A 21,735-nucleotide genomic window follows, 5' to 3' on the forward strand; every position below is an offset into this window, starting at 1 on the left:
AAGAAACCTGGCAACTAGAGCGTGTGTCGGATGTTGCGATGGTGACCTTTTCCCGCGGTTTCCATCTGCTGCAAATCCGTAGCGACAGCGGAACCTCAGGAAGTACAAACTATTGTAGACTACTACGGGACCGTAGTGGGATTTAAACGAAATAAAAATTTTGAAAAATACACTGTGCTATAGCCCGCTTTAAACGTTTTTACTTTATTATTTTGTTTCCGCCATCAAGATGCCACCCAAAAAACGCAACTCTGTACAGAACAACAAAGAATTGAAGCCTGTTATAAAAAGTGCCTCTCCGGACAAGAAGGAAAATCAAGAGTTGTCTATTGAAAAGTAAGCGGTCCGTAGTGCTAATGCTAAGAAAACCAGTCAGTGTCATAGAAGTGCCATGACGTGTTTTTCTTTGACAAAGCTGGGACTAATTAGTTACAATAAAATAAAAACAATAATATGTACGATATATTTGGCTAGCTGTTTAGCTAACGAGCAACTTCTGGGTTACTAGCTAGCTAGGTAGCTTATCTGTTCTATGTCTCTGCTTTTGTTGTCAGCTAAATTAAGTTAGCTTGCTAGCTGCCTACAGTTAGCAGCTAGCTAACAACAGCAGCAGCTGGCTATGAACCATAAAAGAAAACAATGAATGTAGCTAAGCTTTACAGAGAAAACAAGGTCCAGAGCTCAGCCTCATTATCCTGCCAGTGCTTGGAAATCCAAACAGTCATGATCCTCTTTCCTAGTCGTTTTCTAGGGAACTATCTTCACAAGCATACAACAGTTACTCGCCACCCTAGTTGACAGTCAATAAGCAGAAGGGACATTAGTTAACTATGTGGTCTATGTTGGGTCAAAGAGCCAAACAGGCTAGAAAGCTAGCTCGTGTACAAGTGGTGTCATTTTAGCTAGCTGTTTTATAAGTAATTTGATGTGTTCCGTGAGGCACAACTTTGACACCAATAATACATTTTCTTCTTACCTGTAGTAATCAGTAATATTGTACAAAACAACTATGGAAAATCTGGATTTTTGTATTTAGGCACAAAGACAAGGATGCTGATTTTGTGACTGTATGCAAGAGCCTCCGGGTAACGGACTTGGTTTGTGATCGAGCCTGGTCACTGTGGAAGAAAGTTCAGGGCTCAATGGACAAAGTTCCGGTACGTTTTCAAACCCTCATATTGTCTAAACTTTCAGACAACATTCACATCGAGATGCCTCCAATGTCTGCTGTTTCTATTAAACAGTGTGTATGCTAATGATCTGTGCCAGGCCTATACATTTTACATTATTTCCTTCAGCACCACATTTTGTGGTGTGAACCTTTTGTATCGTTATTCCATAAATGCTCATGATAGTTTTCGGTGTTTTGCCCCCTGTCGACACAGGACACTCAGCAGAGGGTGTGGGGTGCCTGTCTGTTTGTGGTTGTGACTGACCTGGATGTGACCAGTTTTACCTTCACACAGATCCAGAAGGCTGTGGATATGAAGTAGGTAGCAGGAATGCCTGTCTGCCACACTGTTTATCCTTACCGATGGGCATTGTGATCAAAGGAAATGTTGTGTCCTAGCCCCATGTACTGCCATCCACTGCTTTTCAACACGGTCGTGACGGTTGTCGTTTCCCCCCTGTCCGCTTGGGTTCAGTGTGAATGAGTTCCTGGGCCTTCTGAAGAAGATGGACGTGAACTTGGACACCATCAGCACCAAGGTGAACTCGGCGCTGACTCGACTGGAGAAGAGATACGATGTGTCGCTCGCTCTGTACCAGAGGTTTGAGAAGTGAGTAAGAATACCTTCAAATTGGGAGCAAGAACAGAATGGTTGGTGATGTGAAGCCCTCTGTGACATGCTTGCGTGTAAAAAGGGCTATACAAATAAATTTGATTTGATTTGGTTTGGTGAGTTTAGTATAGAACATGTACTGGGGGGGGTGTGGCGTTTAGTTTCAGCAAGATGCCACAACTTTAAGCGGCATTGTTCATTGTTGATTGCGAATGTTTAACGCAACACTTGGGGTTAAATTCCTCATGACTACTTATAGTGATCAACCTTTAGATGGCAGTATTCTCTCTCTGGACTGGTGTTTCTGTTGTTAACACAGAAATGTGGTCACTGAAGAGTGTGTAGTTCATTCAGATTTTGCTCTGGATAAAAAAATTAAGATTGTCCAGACCTATAGGATTCAAAAGCTTACTTTTTACACAATTTAAAATGATATGCAGGACAGCAAAGTATAGGGGTCTTAACATTTATTAACACATGCATAACAAGTTTAAATTGGCATATCAACTGGCAAACATGTATACACCAAACAAAACCAATAGTATTTTGTGGACTAATCTCGAGGTCCACTGCATTGGCTTAAATTTTTCTGAAAGATTTACAGCACTCATCACAACTGCTCTTTTTTAAATATTGCACATAGAAGTGGTTATGGACATGGTTCAGCAGCCATGTCCATAACCACTTCTATGTGCAATATTTATTATGCAATTACGTGCAATAATATTACGTGCAATATTTATTTTTCTTACATGCAATAACTTGGCTGTATGTCACTCATTACTTATTCATAGCGGCAGCCACCACACTTACTCACACTTAACTCTGACTTACTTAACATATTATTATATTATTTTACTATTTTATACCCTTAGATCCTTGTCTTCATATTTTATAGGACTCCTTGTATCTCGTATATTTTATATTTTGTGTTTTTTTATATTTAAATTGTACTCTGAGTGCTGTTCTGTACACTGCTGCTGTTGTAAACTGCAATTTCCCCACTTCGGGACAAATAAAGGACTATCTTATCTAATATTATCTTATCTTTTTCAGGACTTGCAGCAAAATATATACCAAGGACGAAACCGAGTAAGTAAAAGACTAACGCTGCAATCCTTAGTCTGTCGTCAGTACCACAGTACTAACCACAATACTAGTTTATCAACAACAGATTTACTCAAACAGGCGACTGACCTAATAACACTGGAATCAAAACATTTTAGTCTGCATTTCCTTTTAGACTGTATGTTTTTCCTTGTAGTATGTATTCCTCGTGTAATATTTCGAATGCTTTATGTCTTGAAGGAGGAAAGAGATCTTGCAAAGCTGCTGGACGATGTTCTTGTTGGCTAAAGGTCAGTTGATAAGTTGTTGATGAGTGACAAGCTGTACAGCCTTAAAAGACTGGAATGGCAGAGCTTGGTGTTTCTCAACCCTGGTCCTCGGGACCCACTGCCCTGCATGTTTTTGATGTTTCCCCTGCTCCAACACACCTGATACAAATGAAAGTTCTTTACCGGGCTTCTGCTGAGCTTCATAACGACCCGTTCATTCGAATCAGGTGTGTTGGAGCAGGGGAAACATCAAAAACATGCAGGGCAGTGGGTCTCGAGGACCAGGGTCGAGAAACACTAGCTTAGATTTTAAAGCAGTTGTTTCTGACATGGTGACGTTCTTGGCCTCCATTCCCTCTGCATGTGGACTCTGAACAAAACAGTCTTCGCAAGCGCGGCTACATTTCTTCTGTGACGTCGGTGGGCTCAGCGTTGCTGTAATCCTCTTCTTCGTGTGTGTGTGTGTGTGTCCTGTGCGCAGGAAAGGCCCTGCAGATGGAGGACGACCTGGTCATTTCCTTCCAGCTGCTGCTGTGCGTGCTGGAGTTCTTCATCAAACGCTGTCCGCCCGGCCTGCTGCAGCCCCTCTACAGTAAGCCCTGGTCCTCCTCAGTTCTCGGCTCTGCGTCAACACAGTTGGGTCAGATGGCTGAGCGGTTAGGGAATCGGGCTATTAATCAGAAGGTTGCCGGTTCGATTCCCCGGCCGTGAAAAATGACGCTGTGTCCTTGGGCAAGGCACTTCACCCTACTTGCCTCGGGGAGAATGTAAGTTACTGTAAGTCGCTCTGGATAAGAGCGTCTGCTAAAGGACTGAGTGTAAATGTAAGCCCTGGTCCTCCTGTCTCAGCTCTGTGTAAACACACTGCTCACACACCCACAGGACCAGCTCAGGGTTTAGCAGCAGATTAATCTTGCCTGCTTGGGGGGGACATGACAGAGTCCTCTGGTTTGTTTCCCCAAGCAAACGATGAATGCCGTACTCTCTCTCTCGTCCTCAGAATCCGCCATCAGCACGGCCCACAGCCCCCCCACACGGGCGTCCCGCCGCAACCAGAACAAAGCCAAGCCCCGCCCGCCCGAGGTGGACGTGCAGCTCCTGGAGACCTTATGCAAAGAGAATGACTGCAGCGTCGAAGAGGTCCACAACGTCCAAAAAAAACATTATTTTTTGGGGGGCAGAATTCACAACCCTAACACTAACCCACTGACTGAGGTTGTCCTAATTGGATCCCCTGTTGTTGTTGTTGTTGTGTGTCCAGGTGAAGAATGTGTACCAGACCAGTTTCTCTGCCTTCCTTGAATCAATGAGCCTCTCAGGAACCCAGGTTCTTCCTCAGGTAGATGAACACGATGAACACATGACCAAGGACCAAAACAAAGAGATTTTTCCACGGGGGGGAAAAATGCTGCTCTGAACACTTACTGACTGCTTAAATTGTCCTAATAAATCAACCTGGCCATGTTAGTTCTATTGCCTCCTTTTAACGAGCTGTTTGCCATGTTATAGCTTTTAGAAATCAAACAGGAAGTGACATAGATGTTTAACCTTCAACGAGTTACATCCCGGGAGGCGGTGGTGGGTGAGGCCTCAGAGAGCCGAGGGGCAAGCAAGGTGTTGAAGGCTGTCAACTTACTCAGTTATTGACCATATGGCAGCTGCTCAGCCGGCCCACGTTTATTCCCTTTTGTTTGCTTTTCAAATTTGGCGGTGGACGTAAGCTATTTGTTTCTTCCTCGTTGTGGTGTTACGGGGGTATGCTTCGCAGGGGCAGGCGTGAAGATGACAGAAATGAGATGTTTATGTTTGCTTTTGGCCCCTACCGCTGTAAAGGAGGCAGTCAGCCTTGCTAGCAGCTTGTTAAAAGCGCCTTTACTGACTCGGTTACCAGGGAACGGACAATAGGTGCCCATAACAAGCTGATAGGCTGAGTGTGTGTTAAACAATCTTCTGGTTGGACGGTGCAATAATGAGTAGTCGCCCAGGGATATTTATTGATTGTTCTTTGATCAAATCTCTATCAAGATTATTTTATGTCACTGTTCTGATCAGAGCTTGTATTTACAGGTGTTCTTAATTATTCTGGCCATCTGAACCTATTTGCTTTCCCTACAGGCAAATGACCTGAGCAAGCAATATGACGAGATGTACCTCCAGACCCGAGACTTTGACGGTAGACTGTTCCTAGACGGAGACACGACGTTGCTCAGCCCCAAGACTGAACCGTAAGCAGACCCACAGCCACGATCATGTTCAGCACTTTGACATGTCTTCACAACAAACAGAAGGTCATGTATCAGTCAGCTGAGTGTTGACCGGTTCTCTCTCTTTCCGTCTCTGTCTCTCCCTCTCTCTCTCTCTGTCTCTCTCTCTCTCAGAATGCAGGTGGAGAGAACGCCTATGAAGAACCGACCAGAAGACGACCAGGTTATCATCCCCCCGCAGACGCCGGTCAGGTGAGCCCCTCGCTGACCCCCACCCCCCTCTCCATCGCACCCCCCTCAAGGCCAAGAAAATCCCCTTCCCACCCCAAACAAAACAACCTTGATGTGGGCATGGGTTTTTGAACAAACTCCTCATGCCCCGGTCCCACTCCTGTGATTAGGATTAAGAATGTGCATTGACTTTGTTAAACTATATACAGTTAGGTCCATAAATATTTGGACAATGACACAATTTTCATCATTTTGGCTCTGTATACCACCACAATGGATTTGAAATGAAACAATCAAGATGTGCTTTAAGTGCAGACTAAAGTCAGCTTTAATTTCAGGGTATTTACATCCAAATCAGGTGAACGGTGTAGGAATTACAACACATTTTATATGTGGCCCCCCCTTTTTAAGGGACCAAAAATAATTGGACAAACTAACATAATCATAAATCTAATTGTCACTTTTAATACTTGGTTGCAAATCCTTTGCAGTCAATGACAGCCTGAAGTCTGGAACCCATAGACATCACCAGACGCTGGGTTTGGTCCCTGGTGATGCTCTGCCAGGCCTCTACTGCAACTGTCTTCAGTTCCTGCTTGTTCTTGGGGCATTTTCCCTTCAGTTTTGTCTTTAGCAAGTGAAATGCATGCTCAATTGGATTTAGGTCAGGTGATTGACTTGGCCATTGCAGAACATTCCACTTCTTTGCCTTAAAAAACTCTTTGGTTGCTTTCGCAGTATGCTTCGGGTCATTGTCCATCTGCACTGTGAAGCGCCGTCCTATGAGTTCTGAAGCATTTGTCTGAATCTGAGCAGATAATATTGCCCGAAACACTTCAGAATTCATCCTACTGCTTTTGTCAGCAGTCACATCATCGATAAATACAAGGGAACCAGTTCCATTGGCAGCCATACATGCCCACGCCATAACACTACCTCCACCATGCTTCACTGATGAGGTGGTATGCTTTGGATCATGAGCAGTTCCTTCCCTTCTCCATACTCTTCTCTTCCCATCATTCTGGTACAAGTTGATCTTGGTCTCATCTGTCCATAGGATGTTGTTCCAGAACTGTACAGGCACTTTTAGATGTTTTTTGGCAAACTCTAATCTGGTCTTCCTGTTTTTGAGACTCACCAATGGTTTACATCTTGTGGTGAACCCTCTGTATTTACTCTGGTGAAGTCTTCTCTTAATTGTTGACTTTGACACAGATACGCCTACCTCCTGGAGAGTGTTCTTGATCTGGCCAACTGTTGTGAAGGGGTTTTTCTTCACCAGTGAAAGAATTCTTCTGTCATCCACCACAGTTGTTTTCCGTGGTCTTCCGGGTCTTTTGGTGTTGCTGAGCTCACCAGTGCGTTCTTTCTTTTTAAGAATGTACCAAACAGTTGATTTGGCCACACCTAATGTTTTTGCTATCTCTCTGATAGGTTTGTTTTGATTTTACAGCCTAACGATGGCTTGCTTCATTGATGGTGACAGCTCTTTGGACTTCATATTGAGAGTTGAAAGCAACAGATTCCAAACACAAATACCATACTTGAAATGAACTCTAGACCTTTTATCTGCTCCTTGTCAATGAAATAACGAACTCCCATGAAGGAATAACATACACCTGGCCATGGAACAGCTGAGCAGCCAATTGTCCAATTACTTTTGGTCCCTTAAAAAGGGGGGGGCCACATATCAAATGTGTTGTAATTCCTACACCGTTCACCTGATTTGGATGTAAATACCCTGAAATTAAAGCTGAAAGTCTGCACTTAAAGCATATCTTGATTGTTTCATTTATGGACCTAACTGTATATCGGTTCACATGACTCCTAAAATACCGCCACACGAGCTCTGCTTTGATGTTAAACTATATATATCGGTTCACATGACTCCTCAAATCCCACCACAGCGCGCTCTGCTTTGATGTTTCCACGTGGCTGTCCACACAGAGGCATAAGCTCAGTCTACTGGGCTTGTTACACAAAGGGGCTTGTTGAAGCCCAAAACATCAGAAAATGGTTCTTTTATTTACCCATAACACCTGTCTCATTGGCTGGATGATGATCATTGAGCACACTTGTTTATCATCCATCACAGTGTGATCACTGTAGTGTGAAGTTGCTTCCATTTGATAGTAAAGAAAAACCGAAAAACCATTCATGTTCCGCGTACGTATTTTTTTTTTTTACAGAGAATACCTTTAAAATGACCTACAAATACCCCCTTCCCCTTCAGAAAGCTTTTCGATGCAACAATTTCATCAAAGCATAAGTAAATGACATGAATCCTCCAGGGCTGCCATGAACTCCATCCAGCAGCTGAGAGTGGACCTGACCTCGTCTGGAGACCAGCCCTCCGCCGTGCTGGCCGTCTATTTCAAGGTAGGTCCCTCCGACCACGGTGGGTTGAGCTCAGCCGAGCCGAGAGGTTCCAGGTTCAAATCCTCCCCTCCCCTGTACGTCGTCTCGAATAAAAGCGTCTGCTAAATGAACACTTATTATGAATAATTTCATGAATACCTTTCTGTTTAATGATGCAGTGGTACACTAATGAGCTAACTGTGATTTACATTTAGTCATTTAGCAGACGCTCTTATCCAGAGCGACTTACAGTAAGTACAGGCACATTCTCCCCGAGGCAAGTAGGGTGAAGTGCCTTGCCCAAGGACACAATGTAATTTTGCACAGCCGGGAATCGAACCAACAACCTTCTGATTAATAGCCTGACTCCCTAACCACTCAGCCATCTGACCCCCCGATTTCTATTCATTTCCTCCTTCCTCCCTTTTCCTCCTGTCAGAACTGCACGCTGGATCCCACTGAGGAGATCCTGCAGCGAGTGGAGAGGCTGGGCCAGCTGTTCAGCCAGAGGTTCGACCAGGCCGTAGGGCTGCGCTGCGTGGGCCTCGGCAAGCAGGTACCAACAGACACTCAGGCGCCGGCTCTAACCAGCCGCCCTGCGCAAGAGTTGGTGCTTACCTGAGCTTGTGCTTCAGGCAACCCTGGAACACCACTAACCCTGTTGGAGGACATGACAGGTACCGGTGGTTCTAATGAGCGCTCGTGTTCTCTTCCTCCTCCAGAGGTTCACCCTGGGCGTGCGGCTGTATTACAGAGTCATGGAGGCCATGCTGAAGTCGGTAAGCTTGTTTTGGATGTTGCTTTGGGAAACAGCCTCCTCTGGTTACCCACAATTACACCCAAAAGCAACATTTCGGCTGTACCTGCACATAATCTCACCAACAGAGAACTCTCATTAAACACTCTTTTCCTTGTAGGAGGAGAAGAGACTGTCTGTGCAGAATTTCAGGTACAGTTAGGTGCTTACACTTGAATGTTCTCAATGTTCACAATCATATCTTTTCCTGTGCTTGTAGTGTGTGCTGCATGTGCACACATGCAGTGTACGGCTCGTTTCATAGACAACGATCATGTGATTTACATTCCAGTAAACTCCTCAATGACTCCACATTCCACACCTCGCTCCTAGCCTGCGCATTGGAGGTTGTCATGGCAACATATGGCGGTAAGCTGCTATAAGTCCCGCCCACTTCTCCAGTATTTTGAGGCTGAAACGTTGCAGAAAAGAACTACAATCATGGAGGAGATTCTTCAGCAAGCTAGGGCCTTTCTAGAGCTTATATTGTAGTTAAAGTTTATATCTTTTATCAGCAACATTTTAATCAAAAGTTGTAATGGCTGGGTATGACCAGGAATGATTTATTGGCAGTTTGATATTCATAATTTTATAACAATACATTTTTATAGAAACCTTCAAATGAATAGATACACACCCGATACACGTACGAGGATCACAGTTCCCTCTCGCCCCAAATGAACCGCCCCCGTCCTCCCCCAGGGACCTCGTTTAAGAACGGGGGCTACAGCGGGGGGGCCGGGGCCCCCGCCGAGACGGACCTGGGCTTCCCCTGGATCCTGGACGTCTTCCGGCTGGCCGCCTTCGACTTCTACAAGGTGATCGAGAGCTTCATCAAGGCGGAACCCACCCTGAGCAAGGACAACGTCAAGCACCTGGAGCGCTGCGAACACCTCACCATGGAGACCATCGCCTGGCGGGGGGTGAGTCGCCGTCCAACCACACACACCGTACTGTCGCCGGGGCGATGTGGATTGTCCCAGGTGTGTCCATGACGTCAGCTGGTTCCACCCATTTATCGAGGAGGTGGATTGATTCAGAGGCGTATCAGGGTCATTGATTACCGAACAATAGAAGTAGATTTGTGACTACTAGCTCACCATACATATACACAAGACACATGGCACTGGCCAGCCACCTTTCGAGGCATACAAATGTAAACTAAAACCACGAAATCAAAAAAAATCAAATCTACAACACGATTAAAAAGTATAATTTTCCATCGAGGGGATCTGAAAAGACAGGGTTTTTTTGGGGGGGGCGCCTCACTGGCTGGAGGTGCCCGTGTTGCTGAGGGGCTCCCTGTGCATCAGGCAGCTGGAGAAGTAGTAGATGAGCGGGTTGAGGCAGCAGTTGGAGCTGGCCAGGGCCAGCGCAACGGGGTGCACGGCTTTGGTGAGCCGGGCCAGGCCGCAGCTGGGCAGCAGGCCCACGTGGGTGAGGGTGTAGCCCAGCAGGTTGAGGTGGTAGGGGGCGAAGCAGAGCAGGAAGACGCCCAGCACCCAGTAGATGACGGTGAGGGTGCGGCGGCGCCCGCGCCGCTGGGCGCGGCGGCGAGGCTGGCGGAGCACGCGCAGCACGCTGCAGTAGCCGAAGAGCAGCAGCAGCGCTGGGAGGAGGAAGGCGGCCTGCACCAGGCCCAGCGCCGCCAGGATGAAGGACAGCTGGCGCTGGGTGGTCGGGTCCAGCATGCACGGCTGCTGGCGGCGGGCGGCGGCCGAGCGCAGCAGGGGCAGGGTCACGCTCAGGCCCAGGACCAGGCACCAGATCCCCGCGCTCACCAGCCGCGCCGCGCACACCCTCCGGGGGGCCGACACCAGCGGGTGCACCACGGCAAAGTAGCGGTCCGCGGCGATGCACACCAGGAAGAAGATCCCCCCATACAGGCTGATGTACTTGAGGGTGAAGGTAAGCTGGCAGAAGACCCCTCCGGGGGTCCAGGGGGACAGCACCGCGTTGGGCCCCGCTCCGGACGCCAAGTCGCGGGCCTTGTGGTGGTAGTAGTATATCCTGAGAGGCAGGGACACCACGAAGAAGAGGTCGGCCGTGGACAGGTTGGCCATGTAGACGGCCGTGCTGGTGAGGGTGCGGGGCGAGAGCCACAGGCGGCGCAGGGCCAGGCAGTTGGTCGACAGCCCCAGCAGGAAGATGACGCTGTAGGACACCTGGTAGAAGGTGAAGCGGTAGCTGGTGTCTATGGTGCAGTTGGCCAGAGGGGGGAGGAGCTGGCCTGGCAGCCCTTCGGTCTGGTTCCTCAGCTCCATGTCTAGCTCTGGGTCCTGTGCTCCACTCCCAGCCACACCTGGGGGGGGAGGGGCAGGCAGTGGGTTGGAGTGATTAGGAGAAGACGGGTGGGCCTGATGCTTGTTTCCTGCAAAGCAGTTAAAACTATGCTGCAGGTAAGACTTAATTAACTCCTTTTTATATATGTACACCTCTTACTTTATTGAGTTTCAATATTTGCACGGTGGCGACAAGTTGACTGCTGGGACAGCTGTGGCGTTTGAAGTGGGAGATTGAATCTAACTGTGTTCTCCCCCCCCCACACACACACACACACATAATTACACACATGCACACACTCACACACACCTGGTCACCATCGCATATGGAAATTTCCATCTCGGTAACCGTTTTGAACACTGCGAAGTCCTGCTTGACTAATGTAATGTGCCTCGGTTCGTCAGTCTGTGTGTTTAGATGGGAGCCTCATTTGTTTTAGTTGATACATAGATTAGAAGTAGAATGGTATTAGATGATCAAGAGTTGACATGATTTTATCGCCTGTTGTTCTTCTGCCTTTCGCAAGGGATTTCCTTCAATTGGGTGTTTTCATGTTGGTATTCTTTATACGAATTCTTTATACGAATTAGTCACTTGTCGCCACTTGTCGTAATTCTCCAGGATGATGGCCATAAACTATGAACAATTTAGTTTGACTATCAGTTAAAACGGTTTGCCTCCGGCTGAAATACTACTGCTGAAATTCCCAAGAAGGGTGCATTATCTACGAGGTGAAGAGGTGATCAAGCCACCTCTTCTCGTCGGCCTGAAAGAAGAGCTAACTTTGAGTCGTTCTTTTGAACCTGCTCCGTAGTATTCCCTTGCATTAGCACCACTTCCACTCTACATCGATACGTATCTCGAATGAACGCTACACCGATGGCGTTCTATTTTCACACCGTGTCTTGAGTTCCCACAACTCCCAAGCAGTCTTTCACAGTCATCACTCACTTCCTTGCAAGGATACAGTTGGTGAAAGAGGAAGGAAATTGCATTGAAATGCATTCGATTACTCACCACTGCTCTGATTTCCCGAACAGGAGTCAGTAGCTGGAGAGCTGTGGATGTAGAACGCATGTAGAGTCCAGCCCCTCTGCACCTCTCTGATCTCCTGCCAGATCCTCCCTAGTTCTGGACCAGAACAAGCGAAGGACCCAACAGGGCAACGTTTCCGCCCGCGTGAAGACGCTTTGATCTCGCGGTCACGCCCCCCCGCCCCCACCGTCTCTATCGCTCGTCGCCTTGAATCAACAGACGTGTGTAAACTCCCCTCCCAGTCCGTGTCCTAACAGCCTGGCAACTCCTCGATGCATCTCAAAGACGGGTCGAGTGTGCTCGTACATGGGTCATATCCTCTTCTTGTTAACGTGCTCACACAATATATCGGCCATCTGTTAGGCCTTCGTGGAAGATGTACATTACATTTGCATTTTACATTTAGTCATTTAGCAGACGCTCTTATCCAGAGTGACTTACAGTAAGTACAGGGACATTCCCCCCCGAGGCAAGTAGGGTGATGTGCCTTGCCCAAGGACACGTCATTTTGCACGGCCGGGAATCGAACCGGCAACCTTCTGATTAATAGCCTGATTCCATCTGACCCCATCTGAAGATTTACAGTATAGTGGACCGTTGAAACAACTAGGCCAGTGCGGAACATTTCTGACAAGGACATTTTGAGCCCGTGGAATCAGCCTTTTAGTACGTTCATTGATTTATTCCATTTGATGAACATTTGACTGTGACAAACTGAACTCTGGCTCCATGTGTTTTCAAGCGTAGATTTCCATGACCTTGCTGTAGTCTGAATATTTTCCCTCGGAGGCCTGTTCTCACTCGTCTTGCTGGTTTTCACAATCCTGTGAGTGTGTGCGTGAGTGAATGTGTGTGGCCCGTGTCAGAGAAGACCCTCAGGGTAACCGTTCAAACAAGTATGCGATGATGTTTGTTTCGACATTACACACAGTTCTGATGTAGTTGACGTAGGAAAACGCAACTGTATGGTTGCTCACACTTTCTACCGTGTCTAAGCGTCTCAACATCCCTCTTTTACTGTATGACACGAGCGACTTACACTAGGGGAAAACCTTCGGATTCTGAGTCTTTATCTCACTTTTCCTCTTAGGAGTCTGTTGTGGAGCGCTTCGATATCCAAGCCTTCTGTTGTGTTATTCTCTTTATTGTTATGTTCTACACTCAACAAGGCCAGCTATAGAGTTCATTGTAGCTCTCAAGTGTTTTCACTCCTTGTCTCACCGCGCCAACTGAACAGCAGCCGTTTAATAGGATTATAGTACGTTTTAAATACAGCCAATCCCACTCCTGTTTTTCCGGGTTGTGTTCCGGGGATACATTGGTTTGGAAATCCACACCTGTACAAACAGTTTGAACACCTGTTGAAACTGTACCAACAGTAGGGGATCTCCTTTCTTATCCCCTTTTACGATACAATATCAATGTCGTTAAGTAAATCAGATGCCTGTGTACTGCCCAGGTAGGCCTGAGGTTGACTTGGTTTCTGTATCGTACTTAATGGCAACTGTCAGACAAAGACATGCAAATACTAGTTGTTACCTGTAACCACCTTTGGGGTTTTAGCTAAATTTCCTACAGAAGGTAAAACTAAATGTAAATGTTTTCCTTTTTCCTTTCATTCATTGTCAGGGTGCAGTATTAAAAAAATTAGATAAAAACCTTAGTGCTTACAACATAGTACATTTGTTGTACTATGACTGTCACAAATAAGACTTGTTCACCTGTGACTAAGCACAAAGTTCCAATGAAGCTCACTGTTGTTAATGTATAGGACGTGCTGAAATATTTTGGTTTGCGCAATATCCCAGGAATGGGATATTCCTGGCTTGCATAACGTCCCCCTTTTCCATCAACCACCTCTTGTGTCTGTTATTGTGGAAGAAGAGGTGTGTAAACCCAAGGCAAGATACTGCATTGACATTTAATGTATCCCAGGTTTTGTTGTGATGTGGTAAATGACTTGATACATGGGCCATACTTTACGATACAAATAGTTACACGTTTGCTAACAAGGTGAAACAAACATGCACAACCTCCAATAAGGTTAAAGTGCAGCTTATTTCATCAAGTCGTCATACTTTCAGTCTTGAAATCTAATGAGTCACTGCCTTGTGATATCAGTGCTATAAAACAATTCAATGCATCGGTACACCCTTAATGAATAATACTCTTGAGGTCTGTGCTGAATGTGGGGGTGGGGTCACTTTATGTGTCTGTTTGAAAGCCCCCCCCCCCCCACCCTTCTTTCAGATCCCCTTTGTCAGTGTTGCACAACCGTAGACTCACTGAAATACTGCACGGCGACAGACCGATGCCTCCATTGAGGCCGGACAGTGTTTGTTTGTTTGTTTCCCCGGCATCAGACCGTCGACTCGTTGCGAAACACTTTGGCTCTCGGAGTCCTCACGCTGCTGTGCACGCTGCCCTGAGTGCTGTCCGACTGCAGCACCTCAAACAGCTTGTTCTCGCGGAACGCCATCGACTTCCTCTTGATGGAGTTCTGGATGGTCTCCGACGTGAAGTAGTAGACGACGGGGTCGAAGCAGCAGTTGGTGACGGCGATGCACAGGGCGACGGGGTAGATGGTCCTCACCACCGACTCCAGGACGCAGCCCTGCAGGATCTTGGCGCGCACCAGGGCGTAGAAGACCAGGTTGACGTTGTAGGGGACGAAGCAGAAGCAGAAGATGACGAGGTGAACGGCGATCATGCGCAGGATCTTGGTCTTGTTGAGCTGCCCGCCGCGGCTGATGGCCTGGGGCTGCCTCAGGGTCCGGAGCACCCGGAGCGAGCAGAAGAGGTTGAGCAGCAGCGGGACGAGGAAGCCCGCCGTCACGATGAACACCACCACCTTGGACAGCGCCGCCTTCCACTGCTTGTTGGAGAAGTTCTCGAAGCAGTAGATGGAGGACGAGTTGGCGTGCCGCGGCGAGGTGGTCTCCAGCATGAAGCCCGCCGGGAGGCTCCCGGAGAGCACCAGCGCCCACACGGCACAGCAGGCCAGCTTGGCGTTCCTCTTGGTCCGCAGGGTCTGCGAGCGGAACGGGTGCACGATGGCCAGGAAGCGGTCCACGTTGATGCAGGTGAGGAAGAGGATGCTGCCGTACATGTTGGTGTAGAAGAGCGAAACGGAGAGCTTGCAGAGCACGGCGCCAAACGGCCAGTCCTGGTTGATGAAGTAGAAGATCCGAAAGGGCAGCGTGAGCACGAAGAGGAGGTCCGACACCACCAGGTTCATCATGTAGGTGGTGGTCTCGTTGCGGAGTTTCAGCGTGCAGGCGAAGATGTAGACGGCGGCCATGTTGAAGAAGAGGCCCACTATGAAGACCAGGCTGAACACCGAGATGTACAGGGTGTGCTTGAAGCCGTCGTTCTTGGGGCAGCTGGCGTTGGCCAGGCTCAAGCCCAGTGCGTGGAGACCGTCTGTGATATTAGACATCTTTAGAGGGTGTTCAGCCTCGAGCATGTGGCAAATTCTGTGCTGAACTCAATCCAGAAAACGGTCATATCATAGAGGACAAAGGTAATGCCGTTCATGCAACTAAACTATTCATATCATTTGTCTTACTCCCCAGTTCAGTATTGGATGGAAAAAGTAACTCCCTAAAAACGTCTTCCTTACCTTTTGTTATTGTTTGGATCAGTGTCAAATGATGTCGAACTACGAAAACAGCTAGAAACATGTCTTATTAAGACAACTTTCTTTCAAAGTAAAGTCAATCAGTACTTGCGTTTGTATCCAGAAAGTTCAGACAATCCTCTTTTTGTACATCCACATCAATATCCAGTTGTCAAGTCGTATTCCTCGGACACCTTGGCAGTGAGCAGGCTTCAGGTCTGGAGCAGTATTTTCCCTCTAGAGTCCGTGGTGTGTCTGTTCTCCAGTGAGAGAGGGCGTTCGAGGGGGGGGGGGGGGAGAGGGGGTGAGTCATGTGCCTCTCCTGTTCAGCGTGAGGCTCTCTCTGCTGCCCCTACGGGCCCGAGCCTCCTGCTCCAGTGCTCCTCTGTACTGCCTGGCTCTGCTGAGGTCTTTGGGTGCATCGTCTTCCTGTCCCCGGCTCTGTGGAGACTGAGGCTCTGTGGAGACTGAGGCTCTGTGGAGACTGAGGCTCTGTGGAGACTGAGGCTCTGTGGAGACTGAGGCTCTGTGGAGACTGAGGCTCTGTGGAGACCGGGGTCTCTGCCGTAACCTGCCCAGCCGTCCGACACTCACACACACGGAGCTTGTGTCTCTCGCTGGCTTCCAGACCGTCTCTCTGCTCACACAGCCACCCACACAAGGCCCTCCCCTCCTGCTTTATATAATCACCTCCACTCTTGCAACAGGGCTTGGCCACCGAGGTGGGGCTGAGTGTTTTTTTTTTTTTTTGTCTCTCTTACGTTTGAAGACTTTAATCTGCCTCTCCCTGTTAAAGTAACAGGATTAAACGACTTCAAAAACTTTTCCATGTATTGCCGTTGTTGTCCCCCTCTCCCCCTGTTGAAATTCTGGCAGCTTTGTGCAAATGGTGCCACGTGTCGAGCGTAATCCATCATACTTGAAATGTACAACACTGCAAGATGAATAAACAGTTGCTTTCCGTTTGGATTTACACACGTTTCAAGTGGAAGGTTTAATAGTTATTGATTGTGTTCACTTGCAACAAGTCACTTTCAAACTGTCCGTTTGCCAGTTTGTTCTGGAACTGGAGCACGCTGGCGTCGACGGAACAGGTCAAAGTTTCAAAAATGACAGGATGGAGTATGTCTGTTGACAAGCCTGAACCTGCAGCGCGAGGCTGAGTCAGTGCAGACTTCACCCTGTCTGGCCTCACCTTGCCTAAGAGTACGATCTGATCCCTACGTTGACATGACGATGAGATCTGCACATTGTTTGATGACATCAGCTGCCCCTCCACTTGTGGTTGGAGGAGGTTTTCCTGTGTAGGTGATACGACATGTGGAAAGGGGAACTAAAGCCTACCTGGTCTCTGTTAGTCCGTTGGTGGTTACAGATAAGACTTGATACTACAGTAAAATACTACAGTAAAACTGGAGTAGCCATCCAAAGTTCAAACCGAGTTTGAACTTTGGATGAGACCGGTTGTCTCTCTGTTGAGACACGTTATGTAACCGACCAAAAAGGTTTTCAGTTCCACTGTGTGTGTCAATGGGAAGAACACCGGAACACGCAAGCATTTTTTCAAATGTGTCAGTGTTGATTTGAAGAAAAAAAACGCATTCTTCTCTGCCCATTGAAGGTTCAACAATGGTGTTGATGCTCGTTTCAAGTTTAGGCTCTGGTGGGAAGTAAACAAGGACCCTGCGCGATCCAAGCACAGGATTCAGGACTGTCAAGTCGGACACATTCCTTCCCCTTAACTGCAGTCATACTCTTGTTCGACACCGCATTCTTGAGATAGCTTAACCCCCCCCAGTCTGTTTTTCCCGTGTAGGGGACACTGTGGCAGAGTGTAGTGGACACAGCTGGACCTAAAAACAACAAAGAGCCCCCGTGTCATTTCCTGGCCCCGCCAAGTCGAGCAAATAGCCCCCAGAGGCCGTGACAAAACGTCCCTTAAGACGTCACACACACGCAACCACGTTGCCCCCGCGACTTCCTCCTCCACTTTGTTTTGAGATGTTTCGACTGTGTGGCCGTTTGTGAGTGACATCTCTCTGTGTGTCTCTCTCTGTGTCTGTCTCTCTGTGTGTCTCTCTCTTTCTCTCTCTCTCCCCCCCCAGGACTCGCCCCTGTTTGAGCTGCTGAGGCTGACCCACGAGGAGGGCCCCGGGGAGCAGGTGGAGCCCCCCTCCACCCTCAACCAGCCCCTCCAGCACAACCACACAGCAGCAGACCTGTAAGACCCCCCATGACTCACCCACCACCCGCCTGTCTAGCATCACACATCTCTTCCTTGTCCTCTGGCGTAACCCTCTCAGCGAGAGTCGGGTTCACTCCTTTGGCCAACATTCCAGGTGTGGCCGGCTCCCTTTCTGCTGCCCTCGGGTCAGGCGGGTCTCAAGCGAAAGTTATAATCAAACTCAAACATTAGGTCAACGATGTAATGACTCTGCCTATCAAGAATGAATACAGTCTGTTCCTCGAATCTGACCACAGAAAACACTTTTTAGAACTGGACTCTTCTGATAACGTCCCTGATTTTCTTTACTTTCTAAGTGCACTCTTTGTAGAGTCGCTTCGGTTAAGAAGCTTCCGTTTGAATGAATACAATGGGGATCGTAACGAGCCCTAAAGAACACGGATGGATCACCATACAAGCGTAGGAGCACGGAAGGCTTATGTACACGGGAGAGGTTTAGGATGCAGTTTAATCAAGCGCCAAGTACGAGAGGCTGGACCCCACAGTGTTTGAGTCTGATGAGGTTGCTGTGAGAGGAGTCGAGGGAGAGATCCAGGAGTCTACCTTCATCTTCGGGAACGTCAAGGAAATCATGTCGTGGTGTAGCAGCCGCGGTTCTGTTCCCTCGGCTGTTCAGAAGGGGAAATCTCATGACCCGTGTTCACACTGCACTTCTCCCTCCACTCGGGTTTAATCTGCCTTTCCTGGATAAGACATTCTCCACACACCCGATTTTACAATTGACCATAAAATATCCTTCACACTGCCAGAAAGAGAACTAAACAAGGGAATCTAGGTCAAGTGCTATTCTAATACACATGCAGAAACATGCCATCAAAGTAAGAGAAATGCCAGAAAACGGGAAAATACTGTGATTTGACAGTGCACGAAGTTTGAGAACTTTGTTCTGTTGACTCATCGAACAAGGGAGGGGTGTAACGTTGATTCCGGACGTTGGTGGACAGGGTGGAGGGTTGTCTGGCTGTATACTGTATACCAAACAAATACCAAAGCCGTGGGTTTTGACCATACAAATGCTAGCAAGGCGTTTGACAGACCCGTTGAACTTTTCACCTAGAACCAGGTTTTAGAAAATCCTGTTGACTCATCTTGTTGCTATAACTGACTCATTGTATGTCTCTCTCTCTCTCTCTCTCTCTGTCTCTCACACACACAGGTACCTCTCCCCAGTGCGCCCCAGCACCAGGGCCCTGCCGCCTCCCGAGTCTCCCTTCACCCCCAGCTCCCAGCCCCCCTCCCAGGCCCCTCCGCAGAACCCCAGACAGCCCAAGTCCAATTCTCTCAGCCTCTTCTACAAGAAACGTATGTCCTGCTGTGGATCTTAGCGGTGGTCCCCACCCACAACTGTCTGTGTGTGTTTCTGTGTGTGTGTGTGTGTGTGTTTCTGATTGTGTCTGGTTGCCCTGTAGTTTACCGTCTGGCCTACATGAGGCTAAAGGTGCTGTTCTCCAACCTGCTGACGTCTCACGCTGATCTGGAGCCCATCATGTGGACCCTGTTCCAGCACACCCTGCAGTACGAGTACGAGCTGCTGCGAGACCGTCACCTGGACCAGGTGTGCATTGCTCAGCCTCCACTCTCTCACTCACTCTCTCATACACACATGCCCTGACTGACTCACTCTCACTCTCACTCTCACTCTCACTCTCACTCTCACTCTCACTCTCACTCTCACTCTCACTCTCTCTCTCACTCTCTCTCTCTCTCTCTCTCTCTCTCTCTCTCATACACACATGCTCTGACTGACTCGGCCTCAAACTCACTCTTTCACCCTCTCTCTCTCTCTCTCTCTCTCTCTCTCTCTCTCTCACACACACACTCCTTGTGCACATAATAAACTGAACATATGGACTTCCTTAAACAACCTGTTCCTCTTGTCACTAACCACCTCCTCTATTCCCAGTTGATGATGTCTGCCATGTACGCCATCTGCAAGGTGAAGAATGTCGACTTGCGGTTCAAAACCATTGTGACTGCGTACAAGAACATGCCCAACACCAACCAGGAGGTGAGCACATTCAGGCACCAGCGTCCTGCCTTTACACTCCCACAGGAATCGATGTTTGTCTGGAACCATTTCCGTGAGAACACATCAGGTAAATCCGTAATCACACTCTGCGTGGTCTTGCTTTTAGACATTCAAGCACGTGCTGATCAACGAGGGCCAGTACGACTCCATCATCGTCTTCTACAACCTGGTGTTCATGCAGAGACTGAAAACCAACATCCTGCAGTACGCCTCTCCCAGGGTGAGACAGCGCCCCCATGGGGCGCCAGAACAACATCGAAAGGTGACACCCAGAACCGAGTACACGCCAACAGAAGCACAACTAACACAACTTCCTGTCCTTTATCCCCCCCTCCCCAGCCTCCTACTCTCTCCCCTATCCCACACATACCCCGCAGCCCCTACAAGTTCCCAAACTCCCCCCTGCGTGTACCTGGGAGCAACAACGTCTACATCTCCCCCATGAAGAACTCTCGCATGTCCCCTGGGGTCATGACCCCTCGCTCAAGGTCGGTGCACCCGCCATACACACCCCCAACCTCTGGGGGCATCCACCCCCACGTAGGGGTTGAAAGACTTCCTGTTGTCGTACCGTAAACCAACCAATCAAAACAAAGCATCCTCAGTTTCTTTTGAAAGTGACAAACGGACAGTAGTTTTAATTCAGTGAATTCACCTTGGGGATAAGTGTAAACTAAGATGTCTATATTTCCCTGTTCTGTTTTGGTTTCCCCCTCAGGATGCTGGTGTCCATAGGGGAGTCATTTGGGGTAGGTACCTCTTCGATTTGTATCAGAATAAATAGGGTTCATTGTATTACGGGCCAGCTTTCTAAACTTTTGCTATGTCACTTCCCCTCCATAGACCACTAACAAGTTTCAGAAGATCAACCAGATGGTGAACAGCAGTGATTGGTCCTTCAAGAGGACTCTGGATCTAGGCTCTGCCCCCAAGCCCCTGAAGCGGTTACGCTTCGATGTGGATGGCCAAGATGAGACTGATGGCAGGTGGGGCATCAAGAGACAGAGAATGTATCCATGGACGATTGCTTTACTTCATTCCCCACCCTTGATTTGTTACTTGGGAAGTCTATACAGGCGAATCAGTTTAAAAAAAGATATATATTATGCAGCCCCTTGCTAGGATGTCATTGAATAATTTTCTCTACTCTCTTCACAGCAAAACCGGGGCAGATTCAACACTGATACAGAAGCTGGCCGAGATGAGTAAGTCAAACGTGGGCGTTGTTTGTTTCTATGTAGCTACTCGACAGGCATGTATCACTGTTAGTTCTGCCCAGAGTTCCTGCAAGTTCTCCTGGCCCAGAGGCGCCCTCTAACCACCGATGTGGTGAAGCTGATGAAGGTATGCCTTTTGTTTACGTCAAGGTTCCACTCGAAGCCGCATGCAGGAACAGAAGATGAAGGAGGACGCTGAAAAGGAGAAACCGTAGATTCTACTGAAGGACTCTGCCCAGGCCCCAACACTGTGCTTGAGTGGATCCAGCCAATAGCCTGCTATCCTACACTTCCTTGCCTCCTTTTTTTTTTTACTTTATTATTATTTTTTTTTGTACATTTGCTTTTTTGAGTAGTTATAGATGTGCTGGTTTTTATATATAAACACTACTCCTTGAGAAGTGGTTTGTTAATACAGAGAAGCTGTTCTCTTTATTGTTTGGTGTGGAGGGTTTAACAGAAATCTTTTAATTTTTTTCTCATTGTAATTGGAGACTTTTAGTACTACCATATTTTAAGAGTGACATTAGTTTTGAGGGTTTTTTTATACAAAAATCATTGTTTTGGACTTTCGATATCAAGTAGTCTACATAATAC

At 47.9% G+C, this 21,735-nt stretch overlaps 3 protein-coding genes across 5 annotated transcripts; 1 reads left to right on the plus strand and 2 right to left on the minus strand.

Annotated features, from left to right (window-relative positions):
* The first annotated feature begins 88 nt into the window (after window positions 1-88).
* Window positions 89-21,605, plus strand: rb1 (retinoblastoma 1). The gene is made up of 27 exons (XM_062453311.1): window positions 89-336; window positions 1,037-1,157; window positions 1,386-1,489; window positions 1,647-1,781; window positions 2,841-2,876; window positions 3,093-3,142; window positions 3,603-3,713; window positions 4,122-4,261; window positions 4,383-4,460; window positions 5,237-5,346; window positions 5,500-5,577; window positions 7,848-7,935; window positions 8,354-8,470; window positions 8,637-8,693; window positions 8,832-8,863; window positions 9,003-9,079; window positions 9,413-9,633; window positions 17,753-17,868; window positions 19,049-19,194; window positions 19,302-19,447; window positions 19,796-19,900; window positions 20,028-20,141; window positions 20,261-20,409; window positions 20,640-20,670; window positions 20,765-20,907; window positions 21,080-21,126; window positions 21,289-21,605. Exons 1-27 carry the CDS (start codon window positions 230-232, stop codon window positions 21,351-21,353), a joined length of 2,724 nt encoding a protein of 907 aa, XP_062309295.1. The 5' UTR covers window positions 89-229; the 3' UTR covers window positions 21,354-21,605.
* Window positions 9,258-13,791, minus strand: LOC134013746 (lysophosphatidic acid receptor 6-like). 3 transcript variants are annotated; one of them, XM_062453447.1, is made up of 2 exons: window positions 12,011-13,791; window positions 9,258-11,012 (listed from the first exon to the last, which is right to left on the minus strand). In XM_062453447.1, exon 2 carries the CDS (start codon window positions 10,972-10,974, stop codon window positions 9,976-9,978), a length of 999 nt encoding a protein of 332 aa, XP_062309431.1. In that variant the 5' UTR covers window positions 10,975-11,012; window positions 12,011-13,791; the 3' UTR covers window positions 9,258-9,975. The 3 variants fall into 3 exon arrangements, with proteins under 3 accessions (XP_062309431.1, XP_062309433.1, XP_062309432.1); XM_062453449.1 differs by having other exon boundaries at window positions 9,258-11,081; XM_062453448.1 differs by lacking the exon at window positions 12,011-13,791 and adding an exon at window positions 11,871-12,005 and having other exon boundaries at window positions 9,258-11,787.
* LOC134013734 (lysophosphatidic acid receptor 6-like) lies at window positions 13,936-16,289 on the minus strand. Its single transcript, XM_062453430.1, has one exon. It carries the CDS (start codon window positions 15,492-15,494, stop codon window positions 14,388-14,390), a length of 1,107 nt encoding a protein of 368 aa, XP_062309414.1. The 5' UTR covers window positions 15,495-16,289; the 3' UTR covers window positions 13,936-14,387.
* Window positions 21,606-21,735: the final 130 nt, after the last annotated feature.

The sequence above is a fragment of the Osmerus eperlanus genome, chromosome 27 (genome assembly GCF_963692335.1).
Source record: "Osmerus eperlanus chromosome 27, fOsmEpe2.1, whole genome shotgun sequence".
NCBI classification, from domain to species: domain Eukaryota; kingdom Metazoa; phylum Chordata; class Actinopteri; order Osmeriformes; family Osmeridae; genus Osmerus; species Osmerus eperlanus.